Genomic DNA, 20,189 nt, shown 5'->3' on the forward strand with positions numbered 1-20,189 from the left:
ATTTGAATTCAAATATCATCTGCATAAATACAGAAATACTAAAATCTAACCATTTGAACAGAACATGACATCAGGATACCAGAGAAAAGACAATGGTCTGCTTCCAAAGTCTCAGTTTTTTTCTCAGATGAAACTAACAGTGTCAGTTTGTTTTTGTGAGAATTCCTGAATTCCCGAGCATAGTCACATAATAGGGTACTTATTTCAACAGTTTTTAATGTTTCTGCAATTACTGACACAGCATTCCACTTCAAGTTTGCTAGTGGCCAGAGGGAGAAAGGGAGCAAGTACACAAGTATGGCATTATGCCGCTCTAGCAATTATCATAGTGGAGGACACCAGGAAGTGGGTTTCACACATTGTACCCATGTGGGGAATCGAACCCATATCTTCAGCATAATGAACAGACACACTAACCATTATGCTATCCCTTCTCCCCTACAAGGGATGGAGCTCCTTCTTTAGGTTGTAAATTCTTGCCATTATGGCGTAAGGTAAACTACTTCAGTAGTTTAGGTAAAGGTTGTACTTACCGAAATGCCATACAGGTTGTATCTGGTGGTAGACTTGGGGTCGCCGACATGCTCTCTCATGTCCAGGTCAACAACTGGGAAGTCCACATAACTTGTCGATTTCTGAGTCCACATCCCGTCACTCACAAATCTGTAGTACATAGTCATAAAAAAATAAGTGTACAATACCCATCAATATTTTGACATATACAAGTGGCTGAGCGAGCTGGGTTTTACACCACTCTTAGAAATATTCCCACGGTGGGGGACACTAGAAATTGGCTTCACACAGGTTTTGGCATAACAAACGAATGCTTTAACCACAAGCCTCTTACTGTAAGAAAGGTTTCACAAAAATATATGACAAACATGATTATAGTCTGTTTGCAGTGAAAACATACCGATGAATGTGAATCTGAATTTTTGTATGTATTTCCTCATTTTTTTTTTAATTTCCAAGTTTGAAATTTCTCTGTCAGTTGCTGAAGACTAGAGCAGTGTTCATAGTTTTTCCTGTGGTTACTAATGTCAAATGCTACGGATGCTTTCTGGATCGAAACCGGTGAAGATCCGGGTTATGATTGGTCTTCAGAAGCTCATGCTTGTCGTATGAGGTGACTAATGGGATTGTGTGGTCAGACTCACTGACGTTGTTCCTACTTGTGTAGGTCAATGCTCAAACTGTTGGTAACTGGATTGTTTACAAACCAGTGTCATATAGCTGGGCACTAGTGAGTGCAGTGTAAAACTAAACTCACTCACTCACTCTGTGGATTTAGACCGACCTCACTCACTCACTCACTCACACACCCACCCACTCACTCACTCACTCTGTGCATGGGGATCCCCAGTCTAACAGAAGCGGCTAAGGACAAGATAAATCAGTGATGTATGAAACAAAAAGAGGAAATGATAATCTGCTAACCTGTTGAGACCGATGAGCAGAATAGGTGGAAGTTTCCAGATGTCGATTTTCTTGACAGCATCTCTCTCAACGCGACATTTTGGACACTTCCACTTACAACTGCCCGTCATCATCTCCGGGCTGAGGAACTTGTAGATGCAATCCTGCAGGAAATCAGATTAATTAGATTACTTCATTAATTACTTGATGATTAATCTCACATATATTACAGAAATAAAACAATGCAAATGTTTGGACAGATTCTCCTCAGTTAGGTCACACAGTCATAGCACAACAATGCCAAAGCTTGGATAGATGCTAAAGTCAGGATAGCTTGACCTCAGTTAGGTCATAGAGCCATAAAGCAACAATGCTAAAGTCAGGATAGCTTGACCTCAGTTAGGTCATAGAGCCATAAAGCAACAATGCTAAAGTCAGGATAGCTTGACCTCAGTTAGGTCATAGAGCCATAAAGCAACAATGCTAAAGTCGGGATAGATTGTCCTCAGTTCGGTCATACAGTCATATAACAACAATGCTAAAGTCGGGATAGATTGTCCTCAGTTAGGTCATACAGTCATATAACAACAATGCTGAAGTTTGGAAAGATTGTCCTCATTTAGGTCATACAGTCATATAACATCAACACTTAAGACAGGATAGATTGTCCTTGTTTAGGTCATAAACTCATACAACAATGCTGTTCTCCTTTTGGTCATACAGTCATACTACAACAATGCTTAAGTCTGGATATATTGAGTTAGGTGAACTGGTGTTGATCATGTCATTCAAGATAATTTCACACATATAATATGCAACTCGGCTTGTGTCTGACATTTTGAGAGTCAGACGTTCAATCACCTTCCGAGAACACCTAAAGTGATGACAATGGCCAGATGCACTAGCCACTGCAGCTCAATTGGACGTTTTGAGGTCTTGAGAGTTAGAACCTCACACTCACCCTTAGAGTACACCTTGACTGCTGCGGGATCGGCAAGGAGAGGAACATGAACGCCTGGAACGTCACAGACTTCTTGCTACAATGTTTACACTGAAGCGTGGACTTCAACTGTCCCTGTAGGTGAGTGAGTGAGTGAGTTGAGTTTGATACTGTGTTTGGCAATATTCCGCAATATCACGGCGTTGGGCACTAGAAATGGACTTCACATACTCTACCCATGTGGGGAATCGAACTCTGGCCATCTGCGTGTCGAGCAAAAATTTAAAGCATTTGGCTATCCCACCGCCCTTGTAAGAAGCAGAGTTATATGAAATAGTACTTGTCACTTGTCACTGTGCAATACGTAATATATTACCAGATACTATTACCACCGGGGAAATATAGCTATTCCAGGCATTATCTGAATCTGATGACTCAAAACTCTCCAAAATGAAACCTGTTCTGTGATTGTTGTTTAGACCACACTCAGTAGCAATCAACACAATCGGGATACAATGACATAAGTCAACCAAATCAGCTAGCCTGACATCTGATCCCAGAATAACCTTTTAGGACAAGCATGGGTTAATAAAGACCAACTGCAACTCTGATTTTCATAGGTCCAGAAATAAAATCTGTACAGATCTGCATTAGAATTGTACCACACCAACCTTGCTTGTCAAAATAAGTGACTAATGGTATAGGGTAGCCAGCTTGTTAAGTGAGCTGATAGATGTCATAGTATCTAAATAGCACAGAGCAACACTCCTGTCAATCCCCCTGCTGTCTGGCCCTGAATTGATTACTTATAGACTGCCATTACATAGCTGGGACAAGTGTGGCAATGAAACAAATATACTGTCTGCCTTCAGCCATGGCCATGGAATTCGTCTGCATACCTTGTGTCAGATCGGCCAAAATTCAAATCTCAACATAGACCTCGAAACAATCATTTACATATCAATATGGGAAATCAAGGGTTAAAAGCAACATAATCGACAAACACACCCAGAAGGCATGCAATACTTTAATAAATTAAGTTTGCCAGTTGTCCATCAGGGCCTGCTGCCATCTGTAGGCTGCTGTCTGCAGGTTTTAAAATCTACAAGAACTGAATGAAATCTGCATGGCTCATTTTGATAAAATTGAAGCTATTAGAACAAAAAAGACTACACTGTATACAGTTTCATACTCTTTCAAAACGAGCGGCACACAGAGACATTTTCATTTGTTAAAGGCTGGTGTTTATGTTCTGAGGTGCAAACCGCTGAAATACCAGAGAGTGAAACTTTAAGTTATCAAAACACAATGGATTACTGATGACTCCCAAATGTAAATAAAGATAAAAAATTAAGGAAAAGATTCCACGTGGAATAAAAGTCAGATAAATTACTGCAGGCCACAAGGGCCTGCAAATATTTAAAACTGACAGCCTGATACAATAACAACAGGTGATGGGTCTCCGTCAATTATTTGAAACGCTGATATTACCTGAAACAGTTCCACGATGATGGACTTGTGAAGACGTTTGTGGTCGCGCCAGGCTAACTCTGCCGCCTGGTTATCTGGGAGACGGTCATTTTCTTGCTCTGGTATCTTGGGCCGAACCTTCACCTAGTACACACACAATATCTCTCAGAATGTCTACTCAGTGACGTGGTCTAAAAGTCAGTTTAGGACATGTTTTTTCTCCTGTTGATGAATTTGTACATACACTGGTCTCATACAATCTCTGCCTTTATGTCTCAATCAGACTCTCACTGCTCATTTGTGTCCTGATTACAGTCCTAATTTCAACCTCTACCAACATCCAGTCCCTCTGTAATAGCGATCAAGACCTTTAATGTGAGTCCCCAATACTTTACACCCTCATGCCATAGGCTTGACTACTTATCATTAAACCCTCAATATTTGCTGGTTTAAACCCCCATAGGCCCTGCTACTCGTCTTGTTAATCATTGAATATTCACCACTTTAAACCCCATAGCCAACACTATCCTCATGTGGAGAAGGCATATTTAAGTTGGATAACTTGTGCCCAATCCGTTTCTTAATTAAATAAAATATGTTTCAAACAAACCCTGAATACTCATCAGTTTAAACACCCATAACCCAAACTATCTATCTTGTTACACCCTAAACACTCACGACTTTAAATCCTCAGGTTGTGGACCTAATGAAACCCTTATGTTCAGCTCACGATATTCACCTTGCTGACTCTGCAACACTGCCACTCACCTCGTTCAGTCCCTCGTGCAGACCGTCCAAGAGGAAGGTGAGGAACTCCTGTGAGTCCTGCTGCTGATAGCCAGCAAACATGGGGTTGTATTTCCCCACTGTGTTCTGTAACAGATGATCGTATCACATAGTTAGATATGGTACAAACATGGGGTTGTATTTCCCCACTGTGTTCTGTAACAGATGATCATGTCACCTTGTTAGATATGGTACAAATAAACCCATTTCACTCTTTACAGAAGTTCTGCAACAGCATAAAGCCAGAGCTCCAGATAATTTTTCAAGCAATTGGGTATAATACTCCCATGTCTGTTTATGTTTGAGTAATTGGATTTCTTGAGGAGTAACTAGCATTTTGTATACTCCCATTAGTTTAAAGAACTGAGTAGTTTTACACCGAGGGTCTTTTCCTTATGGGGTAATTAACACTTCTAAATGTGTAAACATAAATGGTTTTCAATAGACCTAACTTTTTAGTAATTCTTATATTCCCAAGTAGTTGGCAGCCATTTTTGAACAAGTTACATGGAAGTCATGTGACTACTACGGTCAACTCCAGACAGTGGCTACAGCTGTAATAGCATATGTATATATAGGCATCACTTCACATTTACCAACGCTGTTGTAGAGTTTGGGCTGCACGACAAAGTACAATATGCAAGCCAGTTTAGTTGATGGAGTGAAGTACGCCAGGTATTATAGACCAATTTGGTCTGATGTGTTTCTTATGGGTGTTCTGTACTCCCAGATTTCTAATTAATTGAGTAAATGTGATTTTTATTGAGTAAAATACGCAGATACACACCTTATCTGGAGCTCCGATAAAGCTGATGATTAAAGTGAGTAGCCTGATTAACTGAGTGTGTGATATGGCATCTGTGACATGTCTCTTTTCTCCTCCATTCTAGCAAAAACAGGCATTAACAAGAAACAGACCTATCCCCTCCACACTTAACCACACCAAACTAAACCACCAAAGGCAAAGGCATTCACACTGCATTACAAATACATTGATCTTCAATCCAGTCAAGCCCATTTTACTTGACTATCTTGTTTACTGTTTGTGTCCTACCTTAATCCAACAGAAACCTGATTGGATAAAGTCATGTGACTATTACATCCAATTCCTGATAGGCAACTTGGGCTATCCAGTGTAATGATAATCAGATTCTGATTACGGTGAGTGAGTGAGGTTAGTTTTACACCGCACTCAACAATATTCCAGCTATATGGCGACAATCTGTAAATAATCGAGTATGAACCAGACAATCCACTGATCAACAGCATGAGCAATTGGGGAGCCTGACCACCTGATCCTGTTAGTCGCCTCTTACGACAAGCATGGCTCAGTCAGGCTGGTAAGGCTCATCATCAGCTCAGGGCCCGCGCCCCTTTCTACGCGCAGCCCAGACAGCGAATGGGACTTCACCCAAGACACACTGCCAAGTCGAATCCACCAAGACCTTTTCGAGGAATATGAAGGCTCCTCAACACTGCAGCCTTCTGCATTTCCAAGATTGTCAGAAGGGCTGTACTCTTATTATTATGTTTTACAGATTAAGATTAAAATGCATCAGAGAGGGTTCTGATGATCCTGGCACAGTCAGGCTGGTAAAGCTCATCATCAGCTTAGGGCCCTCGCCCCCTCTACACGCAGCCCAGACAGTGAATGGGACTTCTCCCAGGAAACACCGCCTAATCGAACCCACCAAGAACTTTCCAGAGAATATGGAGGCTCCCCAACACTGCAGTCTTCTGCATTACCCAGATTGTCAGAAGGGCTGTGTTCCCGGTGGAGAACCCAGGCACTCTCCTGATCTGCGCCAAGAGATCAGGAGGTACCAAACCAAGGGCACCGAGAACAATGGGGAGCTTGACGACAGTGTACTTGGGATGCAAGCGAGACATTTTAAAGGCGAGGTCGCATATTTATCATGCTTTTCCTGAATCTTGCCAATCACATTGCTGTCAAAAGGGACAGAAAATTCTATTCTAAAATAATTTCGTTTGGTTTTATCAAAAAAGGACAAGATCAGGTTTGTTGGCTGGAATTTGTCTCAGGCTGTATATTGGCCTATTCCAGAGAAGTTTGAAAGCATCATTTTCCAGGATGCCCTGGTCATGTTCAGGGTCGTACCATGGATGGACCTCGGGGTCAAAGCCACAGGCATGGCGGAGACGATAGTAAAAGCAGCGAGCCATGCCATCATGTCTTTTAAGATAAGCTGTTTGTGCCAAGGAAGGGCATCCACTGACAAGGTGTTGGACAGTCTCTGTAAATTCATTGCAAAGACGACATTTCATGTTCACATTTTGATAAAGAATCACATTTTGACGATTGCGAGTGGGAAGTGACTGGTCCTGAGCAGCAAAAAGGAACCCCTCAGTTTCACATTTGAGACCAGCCGACTTCATCCATGCGAAGGAGTCGGTTGGATTGCTGTTCTGTTCCACACACTGCATGTACACACGATGCAATGGCTTCTCAGACAGCTTCTCCACAAAGGACCGACTCTGAGCAGACTTAGTAAAGGACTTCACCACGTTTACTCCCATCGCTGTACCGTCCAGCAGTACATCGCCATTATTATTATTAGTAGTAGTAGCAGTAGTAGTACCTTCAGGTCTCTTGGTGTGATACATCTGTACTGGCCATTCCACAAGGCCTTCAGGACAATGGCGTAGTCATCCACCATCTCACCATGCATGCCTTCGGAGCTGTCCCTGTCAAGACCAAACATGTATTAAAGATAGGGTTTAGCATTAGTCTTCAACAAACCATGCTTGATGTACCCCATGAGAAACTGATCTTCAACAACCCATGCTTAATGTACCCTGTGAGGTTCCTGAAGAGAGATAGGTTGTGTCATTTTGGTTTTGGTGTTTTTGAAAGGGGGTCTAGATGTATGCTATTGATAAGTATAAGGCTTATATTTGACCTGGTCCAAAACCACCATTAATAATACTACTAGAACTGATCTTCACTAACACATGCTTGTCATATGAGGTAACTGACGGGATCGGGTGGTCAGACTTGCTGACTTGGTTGACATACATAACTGTATCCCAGTTGTGTAGATTGATGTTCATGCTGTCAACCACGGGAATGTTTGACCTGACTTGATTCTTTACATACCACTGCTATACACCATGAATACTGCAGAATGTGGTGTCAAACAACAAACAAACAAGTGATTGCCACTGATTTATGTTCCCTGCTGCTACAAAAGAATGAAATACTTAAAGCATAATCACAAATTTTTACTTTTTGGCCACACACAGGGTATGTGAAATGACTGGTGTCTGCATAAACACCCAATGTAGGTTTTTATGAGATATCACATTAACATAAATTTGAAAACGGGACAAAGCATCATAGTCACATTGAAAACAAAATCAAGGTCACCCAAATCAACTGATGTCTGTGTACTGCCCCAATGTAGGCTGTCACCAAGTTTTGAAGACACTGCGTTCAACAGTGCATGAGATATCAGGTTAACGAAAGTTTAAAAAGTGGTTAAAGAGTCGTTATGACCTTGAAGATGAGATCAAGGTCACTCAAATTGACTGGTGTATGCGTAATGCAGAAAATGTAGGCTGTCACCAAATTTGAAGACATTTGGTACAACAGTTTATGAGATCTCACGCTAAGAAGAGTTTAAATTGGTCAAAGAGTCAGGGGGCCTTGAAAATAAGGTCATCCAAGATAATCAGCTAGAGTGCAGTTTTTCACTGGCAAACAAGGATAAGTTGAGCTGTGACCTGACAAGTGACCATATTAGAATGTACTGTGAGCAAAGGGGTCCCAGGTTGTCCGTGATCAAGTGTGGAATCAATTTCATCGTCAATGCATGCACACCAGCCAATATCTGCTCTATCTTTCACAAACTATATGGCTTACTGCCATGTTGTGACTGCTCCATGGAAATGCATTCTCTGTGCCAGTCCAGCTTGTCCTTGTTTGCCATAAGGCACCGGATGTTGGAGGACTAGACAGTCAACTGCTGAAGTCCTCTTTCTAGTCTTATTCTTTTTGTCACGTATGTTCTCGTCACGATATGGCTGCAATATTGCCGATGTGACGTTAAATATTAACTCACTCACTCACTCACTCTTTCTAGTCTTGTTGGGAGACAACTCCAAACATCCATGTGTCAAGGTGGTCAAGCGGATCATTAACTTATCATGCTGGGCCTAGATTTTCAAAGCTCTCTTAGTGCTAAGATAGTCGTAAGGTAATGTTAATGTACGCCACTTACCACCATCTTAGTGCTAAGAGAGCTTCAAAAATCTAGGCCCTGGGTCTTTATTCTTGAAATGTTCATAGCCCTGGGAATACTTATCTTCGATCAAAGCCAGTGTGTTAACAATGGGCTTAACAAGTTTGTAGGGCTACAGACTGTTCGAGAATTGCCTGCCCGGCCATTTGGTGTATCAATCTGAGAGTGTGGGTTTAAATCTCAGATGGGACTCTACACAGACATACTGAAGTCTGAACTTAACAGAGAAAGTGTAATCACAAATGAAACATACCTAACATTTTACTTTTTTCCTAAAGGCGTTGTGTATTCATTGAAATTAGAAATATACTGTTTCGTGATACAGTGGAAGCTGTCAAAACTGGCATCTGTCCTATTCGGCAAGTTGTCAACACCAGCACAAAATCTCAAAGTCTCATCAACGGCTTGTTCATTTATTATCAGAACTACAACCTAGCACCTCGTCTTAACCTGGATTATTTCTTCAGTCCCGATGAGTGCCAGTTTAGACAGATTCCACTGAAATCAATTTTTCAAAGGGAGAAGCATGCTTATTATCATTTTACCTGTTAATGTCATTCAGGTACAGGTCGTTAAGGAAGTAGGCTACGAGTGGAGTACAGTTATTTAGGCACTGGATGGTCGAGTTCATGTAACATGTGTTTCCAAGGTTCCGCAGTCCAGTCAATGCAGCACCCTGTCAATCACAAGAACAATACATATATTGGCATAATCTGGAAACTGAATAAGAACAAACATACGAACGACCATCGTTTTAAATAGCTTTCAGTAATATTCCAGCAATATCACATTAGCGACACCAGAAATGGGCTTGATACATTGTACCATTTGGGGAATTGAACACAGATCTTTGTCGTTACCAGTGAACACTTTAACCACAAGGCTACCCCATCCTCGATATCTCCAGGGTTTACGTTCCGATAAATCTCCACCGTACCCTGGATGCACCTACAGCTGGCTTTTTATCCAATTAGGTGTCTTTGCTGGGAAGTAGAGTCTACCAATGACAACTAACTTTGCTTTTCAAATTATCTTACTGATTAAGCTTGGCAAAGCATTTCATGCAGAGGAATTCCGAAAGAGGTAGAATGAGTTCTTAAATATATTTTGTAGTCGTGTTTTGGACCTGACAATATCCCTCCAAATCGGAGACACTATGCGAACAAGCCTTCACAGGCGCAACCACTATCTTTGTTGACACTGGCCAGCTTGGTTGAAACAGTGGCCTACCTGACTGGCTACTGTGAGAAAGACCCTGGACATAACGAGGATGAAGGCTACCCCTTCGGCCTAACGTCGAAAATGAAACATCATAAATGGATTGTCCCAAGTTATTTGCACATCACTTAACAAAATGGAGACACGGTATTCGGGTAAATGGAGAATGCAGTAAGACTGTTACAATTTACCTGTAATCCTGGGTAATTTGACTTACCACACTGCCATAAACGGGGTTGAGGTCTCGTCTCTTCACCACATACTGTCTTTGGACTGGCTTACTGACAGGAGGCTCAAACCTAAATATAGACACATACAATGAGCAGATTTTATAGAGAACCCAGATATAAATGAAATTATTTAAGCATTATTCAAACGACATTGTAATCTTTGCGTCATAATTTGCTTCTATTCCTCCTGTGCAGTATAAGATGTCATGCACCACAAATGCATTGCTGCAAATAATGGAATTCCACATCACTATCACTGGATCCTGTCACACTAAAGGGAAACTACTCATTAGTGAGGTTTCATGCCATAGATTACTCAACCAGGTGTGCCTCTTTATCAAGGCAATGTTTGAGTTTCAAGCATCCTTTCCACAAAAAGTTCCACATTTTTGACTCTTCACTTCAGCTCTGTGAAACATTTTTACCTCTGTGATGGTTTGCTGGCACGGTCAATGAATGGTTTGTCTCCCTCTTCCGCCATCTGTTTCATGATGTCGGGTGACGAGAACGATCGAGTCAGCCCTCGCGATGACTGGGCAGGCTCCTCCTTCAACTTGGTGGTGAATGTTCCTGTGAAAAATGGTGGGGTTTATCAGAGGTCTAATACAGTGAAGCCTCGTTAGTCTGGACGCCGACAATCCGGATGTCTCGCCTCCCGGATGATTTCAGCTTGTTACCAATCAATGCCTATATAATTTGCACCCATAATCCGGAAATTCAGTTTCCGGAACCGGACGCTAAAAAGGTGTAACCAATCAGTAAAACAAACAGTAAATCGCTTCATTGTTCGGACACTGTAAATGATGTTCACGAACCGTAACTGCGACTCCCGTCGATGTTTACATAACTTATTGCTCTGTCATTGGGAGCAATAAACACTGGGTGACATTGAGCTGACATGATAAACTCTTGTTAACTTTTGAGAAATGTCAATTAAGGGTTGTTGTTGTAATTAGACAAAAAGTCCCCGACAGAAGATGCTGTACATTCACAGTTCGTTTGACACTTGTATCAGCATGAAACGGGACATTTCTACAAATTAGGACCGAACTACACATTGGCAACGAAAGCCACGCCTGGCGTTAAACGGTCGAAGGATAGAATAACTGTGGCATTGTGTGCCAATGCAACTGGAACTATCAAAATTAAGCCGTTTGTGATCGGCAAAGCAAGGACACCGAGATGTTTTGGACGTAATTTCAACCCAGAAGTCTACGTGAGATACAGGCATAACACAAAGGCGTGGATGACAAGTGAGCTCTTCTGTGATTGGCTGAAGTAATTTGACAGGCAGATGCGGTCACGTGGACTTAAAGCGATTCTGTTACTAGATAATGCTGCAAGTCATAAATGTGCTTCGATGATGTTTATAATTTATTGTTATCCTTGCATTAAATATATATATATACATTAAATGCTTATTTGTTTCATTCAGTGTCGTGTCTTGTTTGATATAGTAAAGGGAAGCAACTCTTGCTGAAATTCAGTAGTCCGGATGATCCGCAATACGGACGAATTTGCTGAAAAACACAACTGTCCGGATTATCGAGGCTTCACTGTACTTGAATAGGGGTGCGATATGATACATATCTTCATACTAGGCGTGTCATATGATTTGTATTCTGCCACACTTGTCATATGCATGTGCTTGTCTCTGTGTCGGTGAAGCTAAACCTGAATGTTTACAAATTGATAATGAGAAAAGACAGATTTATTGATGTAAACTTCTTTATTGTGGATAACACAACGTTTCAGAGCGTATGCTGAAGGAGTAAGCATATGCTCTGAAACATGTTATCCACATTAAAGAAGTTTATATCCATAAATCTGGCTTTTCTATTGCTTTCCTCTTCTAAATGTGCTTCAAAGATTTAAACTGATAATAGATCATAAACATACAGGGTAGAGGGCACTGTATAATGTTATGTCATTCATAGCACATCAGTTATTCTAGAGCATATGCATAAGCAGGTTGTTGAAGAAGCTGTTATTAGTCACGTGACTTTAGACCTCATTATGCCAATACCTGTAACATATTGCATCACTGGATCCTGGTTTGCCTAAGGAAGGGAACTCTACAATGGTTAGTCCTACAACATAACTGGTAACACTTGCTGTGTGAGTGAGTTGCAGTGTTCATGGAATAATGCCTGACCCAAGGACAAATCCGGCAGATTTGCTAACGGTGAAATAGAAGTCTACAACCCGCCAACCCCAGTGCCTGACTATATTTCACAACGACTTTGACTGAAGTTGTTATATGTGACATGTCACCTTTACCTGCATTCGTTAATAATTCAAATGTTTAATCTGAAATGTGTGTTTTATTTGTATTCTATGGGTCCTGTGAATTTTCAGTGGATCAGCCAAACGTCTACAACTTCCGAGACCCAATTTCCCACTACTTTGAAACAAACATTTGTAAACAAATGACCACATACCTGTGGTAGAAGCTGGCTGTGCCTTGACTGGTGGCTCCCACTGTGTCGTGCCAAGGTTGTGGTTGATGTAGAAGTATCTGTTGGTGCTTTTGTCCAGCCTCTTCTCCCAACCCACAGGCAGGTTGTTGGACGGGACCTGTTTCCACTGGGGCTTTGTCTCTGCAACAATCACAACATGACAACTGCCACATGTTACAAATGCACTACTGCAAAAATTGTGATTCTACATCACGATCACTGGATTCAGTCACACCAAAGGGAAACTACTCTGCAGTGAATTTTAATGCCTTAGATCAGTCAACTGTGCCTCTTCATCAAAACAATGAAGCATTCTTTCCTTCATTATCCTTTCTTAACGGCACAGTGTCGTCATGACAACAATTTAAAGAGACTACCCCATAGCCACAGTACCCTCAGGAGGTAACTGGGACAAAACATTCAAACTCAGGGATGGGGTACCCATTTTCTGCTGGGTGCACAAAGGCAATTTTGAACAAAATCACTTGTCTAAGGTGAGACCACATGTGTTATGAGCTTTGTTGTGGGCCAGGACTGAAGTCACCATAACATGATAAAGATGTCAAAGCTGTAAAGTATCATACTATTTTTATTATTCATTACCTTCGAAAACGTCAGTCGAACAGATCAGTGTTCATATGTCTTGAAAATATGCGACCCGTGAAGGTCTGGGATAGAACAGGCCTTCAGCATCCCATGCTTGCCATAAAAGGTGACTAAGCTTGGCTCGCTGACTTGGTTGACACATGTCACTGTCCACAATTTTGCAGATCGATGTTCATGTTGTTGATCACTGGACTGTCTGGTTCAGACTCAATCAATTATATAATGCTGCCATATAGCTGGAATATTGCTGAATGCTGCATAAAAATAAACTCACTCACTCACTGACTTGCAAATATGCAGAGTTTTGCAGACATTTCTATCATACTGACTAAAAGTTACTTCTCTGAAATTGATAAATAATCTATGAATACTCTGTAAATGATTACTGATCTCTATAACATACATATTTTTACCATTGACTTTCTTTATTTTCTCCTCTGCTATGCGGCGAGCCTCTTCAGCCCGAGCCTTCTCTGCGGCAATCTTCTGATCTCGCTCAGCCTTGGCTCTCTCCGCCTCCTCATGCTTCAGTCGCTCAGCCAACTCCTCGTCATTCTTCCTTTTCTCTTCACGTTCACGCAGTTCTTTCAACTTCTGCAAACGAGGTAAACGTTTACCCTGCATCAACCATACCATTATAATTTATAATCATAATACCAGTCAACACTGGACATTAAACCTGTAAAGTGATGGTCTTGTAAAAAACTAACGAGAACACAATTAAAACAAGCTCAGTAGTGAGTGTGGTTTTATGCTGCTTTCGGAATAAACTGAGACCCTAGCTATCTGGACATTTGTTTTTGGGTAAACTGTCTGGATTAATGAATATCTGGACATATGAATTTTTATCATCCAGGCTGGGGTGTTGAAACAGTAGCGAGCATACACTTCTGGGTTAAAATCACTTCCAGTTATAATTCACACTGTCACAGAGGCCTACTAATCATCCCCAATATCGTACTGGTTGGTCATTACTCCAGATTAGCAGGCCTTGTCTCGTCTGGAAACAGAGAGTCCAAATCCATTACGGACAACTTTTATAACGTAAGAGATTGTATTTTAATGAAAACTGACTGGATGGCAAGGTTTCGAAATATTTGCAGTCAGGGTATATGCGGTCTCTCTGTACTTCAGTAAAATCACTAAAGGGAGCACCAACAATATGTTTCGCACACAGAAAACCATGTTGGTAACTGAACCCAGGAAAACGGGTCTTTGGGGTGACATGCAAACACTTAAGCCACTCGTCTATACCATCGCGTCAATTATTCAGCAAGTGAGTAAAACCAGGCCATAGAATAAAATATTTATCAGCCAGGGTGCCATTTACGACTGTATTAAGTCAGTGTTTAAGTATGGGAATTACGGTCATCTTCGAACTGATATCACATTGTGCAACAGCAGGCAGCGTCATGCACTGAAAAACATCTGCCAGAGCACCTTTGTACACAACAATCAAACTGCTACGACTGTCATACTTCAAAGTAAAGGTATGAGAGTTACAATTATCTTAAAACTGAGATCACATTGTACAACAGCCAGGGGTATGCACTGACTAACATCTTCCAGAGCACCTCTGTATGAAACAGCAAAAGCGCTACGTCTGTCGTGCATCAGAGTAAAAGTATGCGAGTTAAAATCGCATTGTCCAATGGCAGCCAGAGACAAGAACTGAACAACCTTTGTTTTGAGAACACACCTTCTCTTGCTCTTGCTTTTCTTTTTTGAGTTGTTGTATTTTCATTTCTTCTCTCTTCTTTCTCTCCTCTTCTTTCTTCTCTCTCTCTGCCTCTAGTCTCTCCTCCTCAGCTCTCTTGGCAGCAGCAGCTGCAGCTTCCTGTCTGCGCTGCTCCTCTTCCTGCCTGGCAGCTTCAGCTGCCTCACGGAGGATGTTGTCCTTCATCTTCACAAACAACAGTGGGTGAGTGGGTGGGTGAGTGGGTGGGTGAGTGGGTGGGTGAGTGGGTGGGTGAGTGGGTGAGTGGGTGAGTAGGTGAGTGGGTGGGTGAGTGGGTGGGCGAGTGAGTGGGTGGGTGGGCGAGCGAGCGAAAGTGAGAGTGAGAGAATGGTGAGTGAGAGTGAGTGAGTGAGAGTGAGAGTGGTGAGTGAGAGTGGTGAGTGAGAGTGAGAGTGAGAGTGGTGAGAGTGAGTGAGTGAGAGTGAGAGTGAGAGTGAGAGTGAGAGTGGTGAGTGAGAGTGAGAGTGAGAGAGTGAGTGAGTGAGAGTGGTGAGTGAAAGTGAGCGAGAGTGATAGAGTGAGAGTGAGAGTGAGTGAGTGAAGAAAAGTGACAGGAAGGGTGAGAGGGGAAAGAGGGAAGGTGGGAAAGTCTTTTGACATCTGTGGCAGACTTGTTGTCAAACATCTGCCTCTAACACCACTAAACAAGAGCATGAAATCTGTGAAGAACCACAACAAGGTTTATGTTTTTGAACTCGGTCAAGGCACTCGTGTCCTGAAAATACCACATCTGGTTTCCCTATCTATAAATCTGCCCTACTGGGGATATCATGCACTAAGAAAGAACTCATGACAAGGGCCATAACACTGTAACAAATTGTAACATGGTTTCTGTTTTCAAGGCATTCATGTCCTGATTACCAAAACTGGTTTCCCTATCTGCAAGAAATCTGTCCCCATCATCTCAGACTCGTCTTCATGACAGGGTACAATAAAACCCTAGTGTTAGTTACTTAACAACACTGAAACACATTGTGTGAAGATTCGTTATCAACACTAAACAGGAGACAACTGAACAAGGGAGGCAACTGCGGAATGAGCTATGACAATGACAAGAAGGTAGTGAACCATTAACTCCTATCTTAAATTCCTTTCTACAGCACAAAATTATTACCATGGTTACACCTACCTCCAGATCTTTGGCTCGTTTATCATCTTCCTTCTTTCGTCGTTCTCGTCGGAGTTTCTCAACATCCTCCTGGCGACGCTTCTTGTCTTCCTCCAGTTTCCGCATCTCTTCCAGTTCAGCCAATCTGCAAAACATAGTAGGGTATACAATCCAACGCTTGTCACATCAATTATGGTAACTGTCTATTTAAGGGATCTTTGAACCACAAAGGATGCAATAAATAGAATGACATTTGGTCTGATGACTTTCATGTCTCAGGACTGTACCATATTTCCCCATCTTGATTTATGATTCATTTTATCAATCAAGGAGCCCTCAGTTTAGAGCAATCCCACCCTCTATAATTCTAAGACGGAATCTCATTTGGATGAGTCTCTCATTTGAGGCACCATTTCTTCGTTTCTTCCCACAAATATGCACTGCATTTTATCATGACTCCATATCCCACTCTTAACTGAAAGAAATGACTTGTTTTAACTGAAAGAAATGACTTGTCTTAACTGAAAGAAATGACGTAGTGTTCAAATACACCATTTATTTTATACATCTTAGAATTGTATTCTATTTTTATGTTCTCTTACAAACAAGAGAAAAAGGCAGGTTATAAGCAAAATAATTTGCGGCAGTGGTGTAAAACTCACTAATGATATGGTGGTGGGGTAGCCTAGTGGGTAAAGCATTTGCTCATCAAAAAAAGACCCGAGTTCGATTCCCACCTGGGTACATTTCAGCTGTCCCTACAGTGCTATTGCTGGAATATTACTAAACGCCTCATAAAACCAAACTCACTCACTCACTCACAGTAACAGAGCCTGGTTCTTGTGGCTTCCCTCTTCCTCTCTTCTTCCTCCTTTTGTTTGTTCTCCCCATTCTGCTGGAATACTACTTAATGCCTCATAAAACCAAACTCGCTTGCTCACTCACTCACTCACTCACTCACAGCAACAGAGCCTGACAGCAAAAGTTCTTGTGGCTTACCTCTTCCTCTCTTCTTCCTCCTTTTGTTTGTTCTCCCCATCCTGCTTGATCCGCTCATTCTTCATCTCTTCCTGCAGGTTCTTCTTCATCCGCAGCAGCTCTGCAACATCCTTCTCCTCTTTCCTCCGCAACTTCTCCAACTGCCGCAACTTCTCTTCCTCTTCCTCCAATTTTGCTGTCCGCGCCTTGTGTTCGGCTGCCATCCGTTTCCGCTCGGACTTGAAGTCATGTAGTTCTTCCTCCTTCTTCTTCTTAATGGTTGTCAACTCCACTAGTTCTTGGTCAACATCGCTGTTCTCTATCTTAGGTTTCATGTCCGTTGGCGCCACATCGGAATCGGTCCTTGAGTTACTTCGCACAATGTTCTTAGCAACCATTTGCCCAACATTGGGATAGAGTGAATTTGAAATGATCTTAAAACCATCAAGCTTATCACCCTGTGGTTCTGTGTTAATGTTTTTGAGATTGTTTGCGACTTTGGTTTCTTCGGTCTTGTTGTTTAGAGGAGCAACATTCCCAGATCTTGTCACAGGTTTGGGTTTAAGTGAGCGATCTACGGAAGGAAGTAAAGGCTGTGACATCCCATTGGCTGACTGCGGTGGGATAGAGGCTCCTGATTGGTTGCTAAGTGGCTGTTTATCATTGGAAGGTTCATCAAAGTCAGGGTAATCAAAATCCACTGAAAAATCAATCATTTGATAATACTCATAATGATGGCATAAAGATAATAATAAGAAGAAGAATAGTCCATTTATCTTGCGCATTACACCATGCACAATGCATGCTCGAAGCGCCCAATCAAACCTGATTATTATTACTATAGATTATTATTATAGATATTACAAAAGCTGAATTTTCTGTTTTGCAAAGATAGTACATTATAATTTCTATTCTTGTCTTTTAGTTCAAATTTGTGATAGATTTTAAGTATGGAGAACTTTTCGGTTGATATTTTTTTATGATCTGCAAAACCTAGTAGTCTCTAGCTAGAGTGAGTGAGTTTAGTTTTATGCCGCATTCAGCAATATTCCAGCTATATGGCGGTGGTCTGTAAATAATCGAGTCTGGACCAGACAATCCAGTGATCAACAACATGAGCATCGATCTGCGCAATTGGGAACCCATGACATATGTCAACCAAGTCAGCGAATCTGACCACCCGATCCCATTAGTCGCCTCTTACGACAAGCACAGTCACCTTTTATGGCAAGCATGGGTTGCTGAAGCCTATTCTATCCCAGTCTCTAGCTGGGGGACAAGCCTGACTTTTAAATTCTACGAAATGGAGAACAAGCATGACAAATAGTGTAGTAAGTTTTCAGAGTAGTGGACTAGCATGACCTATCTCCACCTGTTGGAGAATGACCGGCTCTTTTGTCTCTGCTTAGAGGTCAGTATGTTTACACACTATTTCGAATTATGACACATTCAAAATACTGCTCCTTTATTTGCGGTCACTGCACAAATCCACCTCAGTGTTGAAACTGTCATAAGTCCATGGTGTTTGAGTTACTATCACCTTAGAGCTATGATTGTCGTAATTTTAAGTCATAGTATGCAGTATACGTGTGACGATCGCTTTGGCACTGAGACTGTCTCAAGTCCATGTTAGTTTGGGAGTAACGATCACCTTAAAGCTGCGACTGTCATATATCCATGTTAAAGTATGGATGCTACAGTCACCTTGGGGCTATGACTGTAGTAAAATTATTACAATATGGGAGTTATGATCCCTATGGCACAATGACTGTCTCAAGTCCATGTTGGTTTACAAGTTACAACCACCTTAGCACTATGAATGTCCTAAATCCATGTTAAGTTAGGGAGGGAGATATGGTCACCTTAGCGACTGTCGTAATTTTACATTCACGGTATGGGAGTTTGGATCAGTTTTGCACTGTGACTATCTTAAGTCCATGTCATATGGACATATGTCATATATCCAAGTTAAGGTATGGTCACTGTAGTGCTACAACTGTAGTAAATTCATGTTGCGGTATGGGAGTTACAATGACTTTGGCACTATTCTGTGTCAAATCCACGTTGGTTTGGGAGTAAAGATCACCTTAGCACCACAAATGTCATAAATCAATGTTTAGGTATGGAAGCTACAGTCTTCTCAGCGCTAAGACTCGTAATTCAGTTACCACATGGGAGCTACGATCACCTTAGCACTATGACTGTAGTAAGTCCACGTTAAAGTAACAGGGTAATGACACCTCAAGACTGGTACAACAGCAGCCTGACACGTACGTGCTGATGATGTGATGAAGTCCTCGGGGCGGGCGGGACACAGGATGTGAGAGTTCGTGGTGACGGTGGGGTAGTACAGTAGCCATTGCTCATAGCCTCCCTCCAACACAAGGGGCTCGCTCTTCAATATCACTGAAGCGTCGTACTGCAGAGAGAGCATATTTGTGCTACACAGGCCATCTACAGTATAATCTTCAGAAATGTGACATAAGAGACTACTACCTACGTGTTATTATTTCTCTGTTGACCAGGGTGGTGTACACTCTGTAAATCTTGACTGACTGACTGACTCACTCTTCTGTTCTTGGACCTATCATATGAATGAGTTTTACATAATGGTTTTACACCACGTTTCGCAATATTCCAGCAATATCATGTAGGAGGAAACCAGAGTTCCACACATTGTACCCCAGTGGAGAATGGAACAGCCATAAGGATTGGACACTTTAACAACGAAGTCACCCTACAGACCCATTGTCTGGGTTCAATTCTACACATGGGTACAATGTGTGAAGGCCATTTTGAGTGTGCCTTGCCATGACATAACTGGAATATTGCTACCAATCCATCTCCAAGCTTTAGTGTATGTTGTCACTGAACTGATGATGCTCAGCGAATCGTGACAACCCAAGGGGAGGTAAATCTGCATAGTCACTCATACTGGTTACTGGGGTAGACTATCTAGTGGATGAAGTATTCACTCA

The 20,189-nt window shown here is 41.8% G+C and overlaps 1 protein-coding gene across 1 annotated transcript in view; it reads right to left on the reverse strand.

Annotated features, from left to right (window-relative positions):
- Positions 1-20,189, reverse strand: part of LOC137259266 (ubiquitin carboxyl-terminal hydrolase 8-like) — a 36,151-nt gene that overhangs the window by 7,445 nt on the left and 8,517 nt on the right. The window contains exons 8-22 of the mRNA XM_067796899.1: positions 19,486-19,630; positions 17,233-17,911; positions 16,255-16,378; positions 15,087-15,290; positions 13,801-13,981; positions 12,764-12,922; positions 10,748-10,892; positions 10,310-10,391; positions 9,420-9,550; positions 7,213-7,318; positions 4,595-4,699; positions 3,848-3,970; positions 2,378-2,491; positions 1,438-1,580; positions 534-663 (exon numbers count right to left, since the gene is read on the reverse strand). Of these exons, the coding sequence (XP_067653000.1) occupies positions 534-663; positions 1,438-1,580; positions 2,378-2,491; positions 3,848-3,970; positions 4,595-4,699; positions 7,213-7,318; positions 9,420-9,550; positions 10,310-10,391; positions 10,748-10,892; positions 12,764-12,922; positions 13,801-13,981; positions 15,087-15,290; positions 16,255-16,378; positions 17,233-17,911; positions 19,486-19,630 (2,571 nt within the window). The remainder of the gene's footprint in view (positions 1-533; positions 664-1,437; positions 1,581-2,377; positions 2,492-3,847; positions 3,971-4,594; positions 4,700-7,212; positions 7,319-9,419; positions 9,551-10,309; positions 10,392-10,747; positions 10,893-12,763; positions 12,923-13,800; positions 13,982-15,086; positions 15,291-16,254; positions 16,379-17,232; positions 17,912-19,485; positions 19,631-20,189) is intronic.

This window comes from Haliotis asinina, chromosome 13, assembly GCF_037392515.1.
Source record: "Haliotis asinina isolate JCU_RB_2024 chromosome 13, JCU_Hal_asi_v2, whole genome shotgun sequence".
Taxonomy (NCBI): domain Eukaryota; kingdom Metazoa; phylum Mollusca; class Gastropoda; order Lepetellida; family Haliotidae; genus Haliotis; species Haliotis asinina.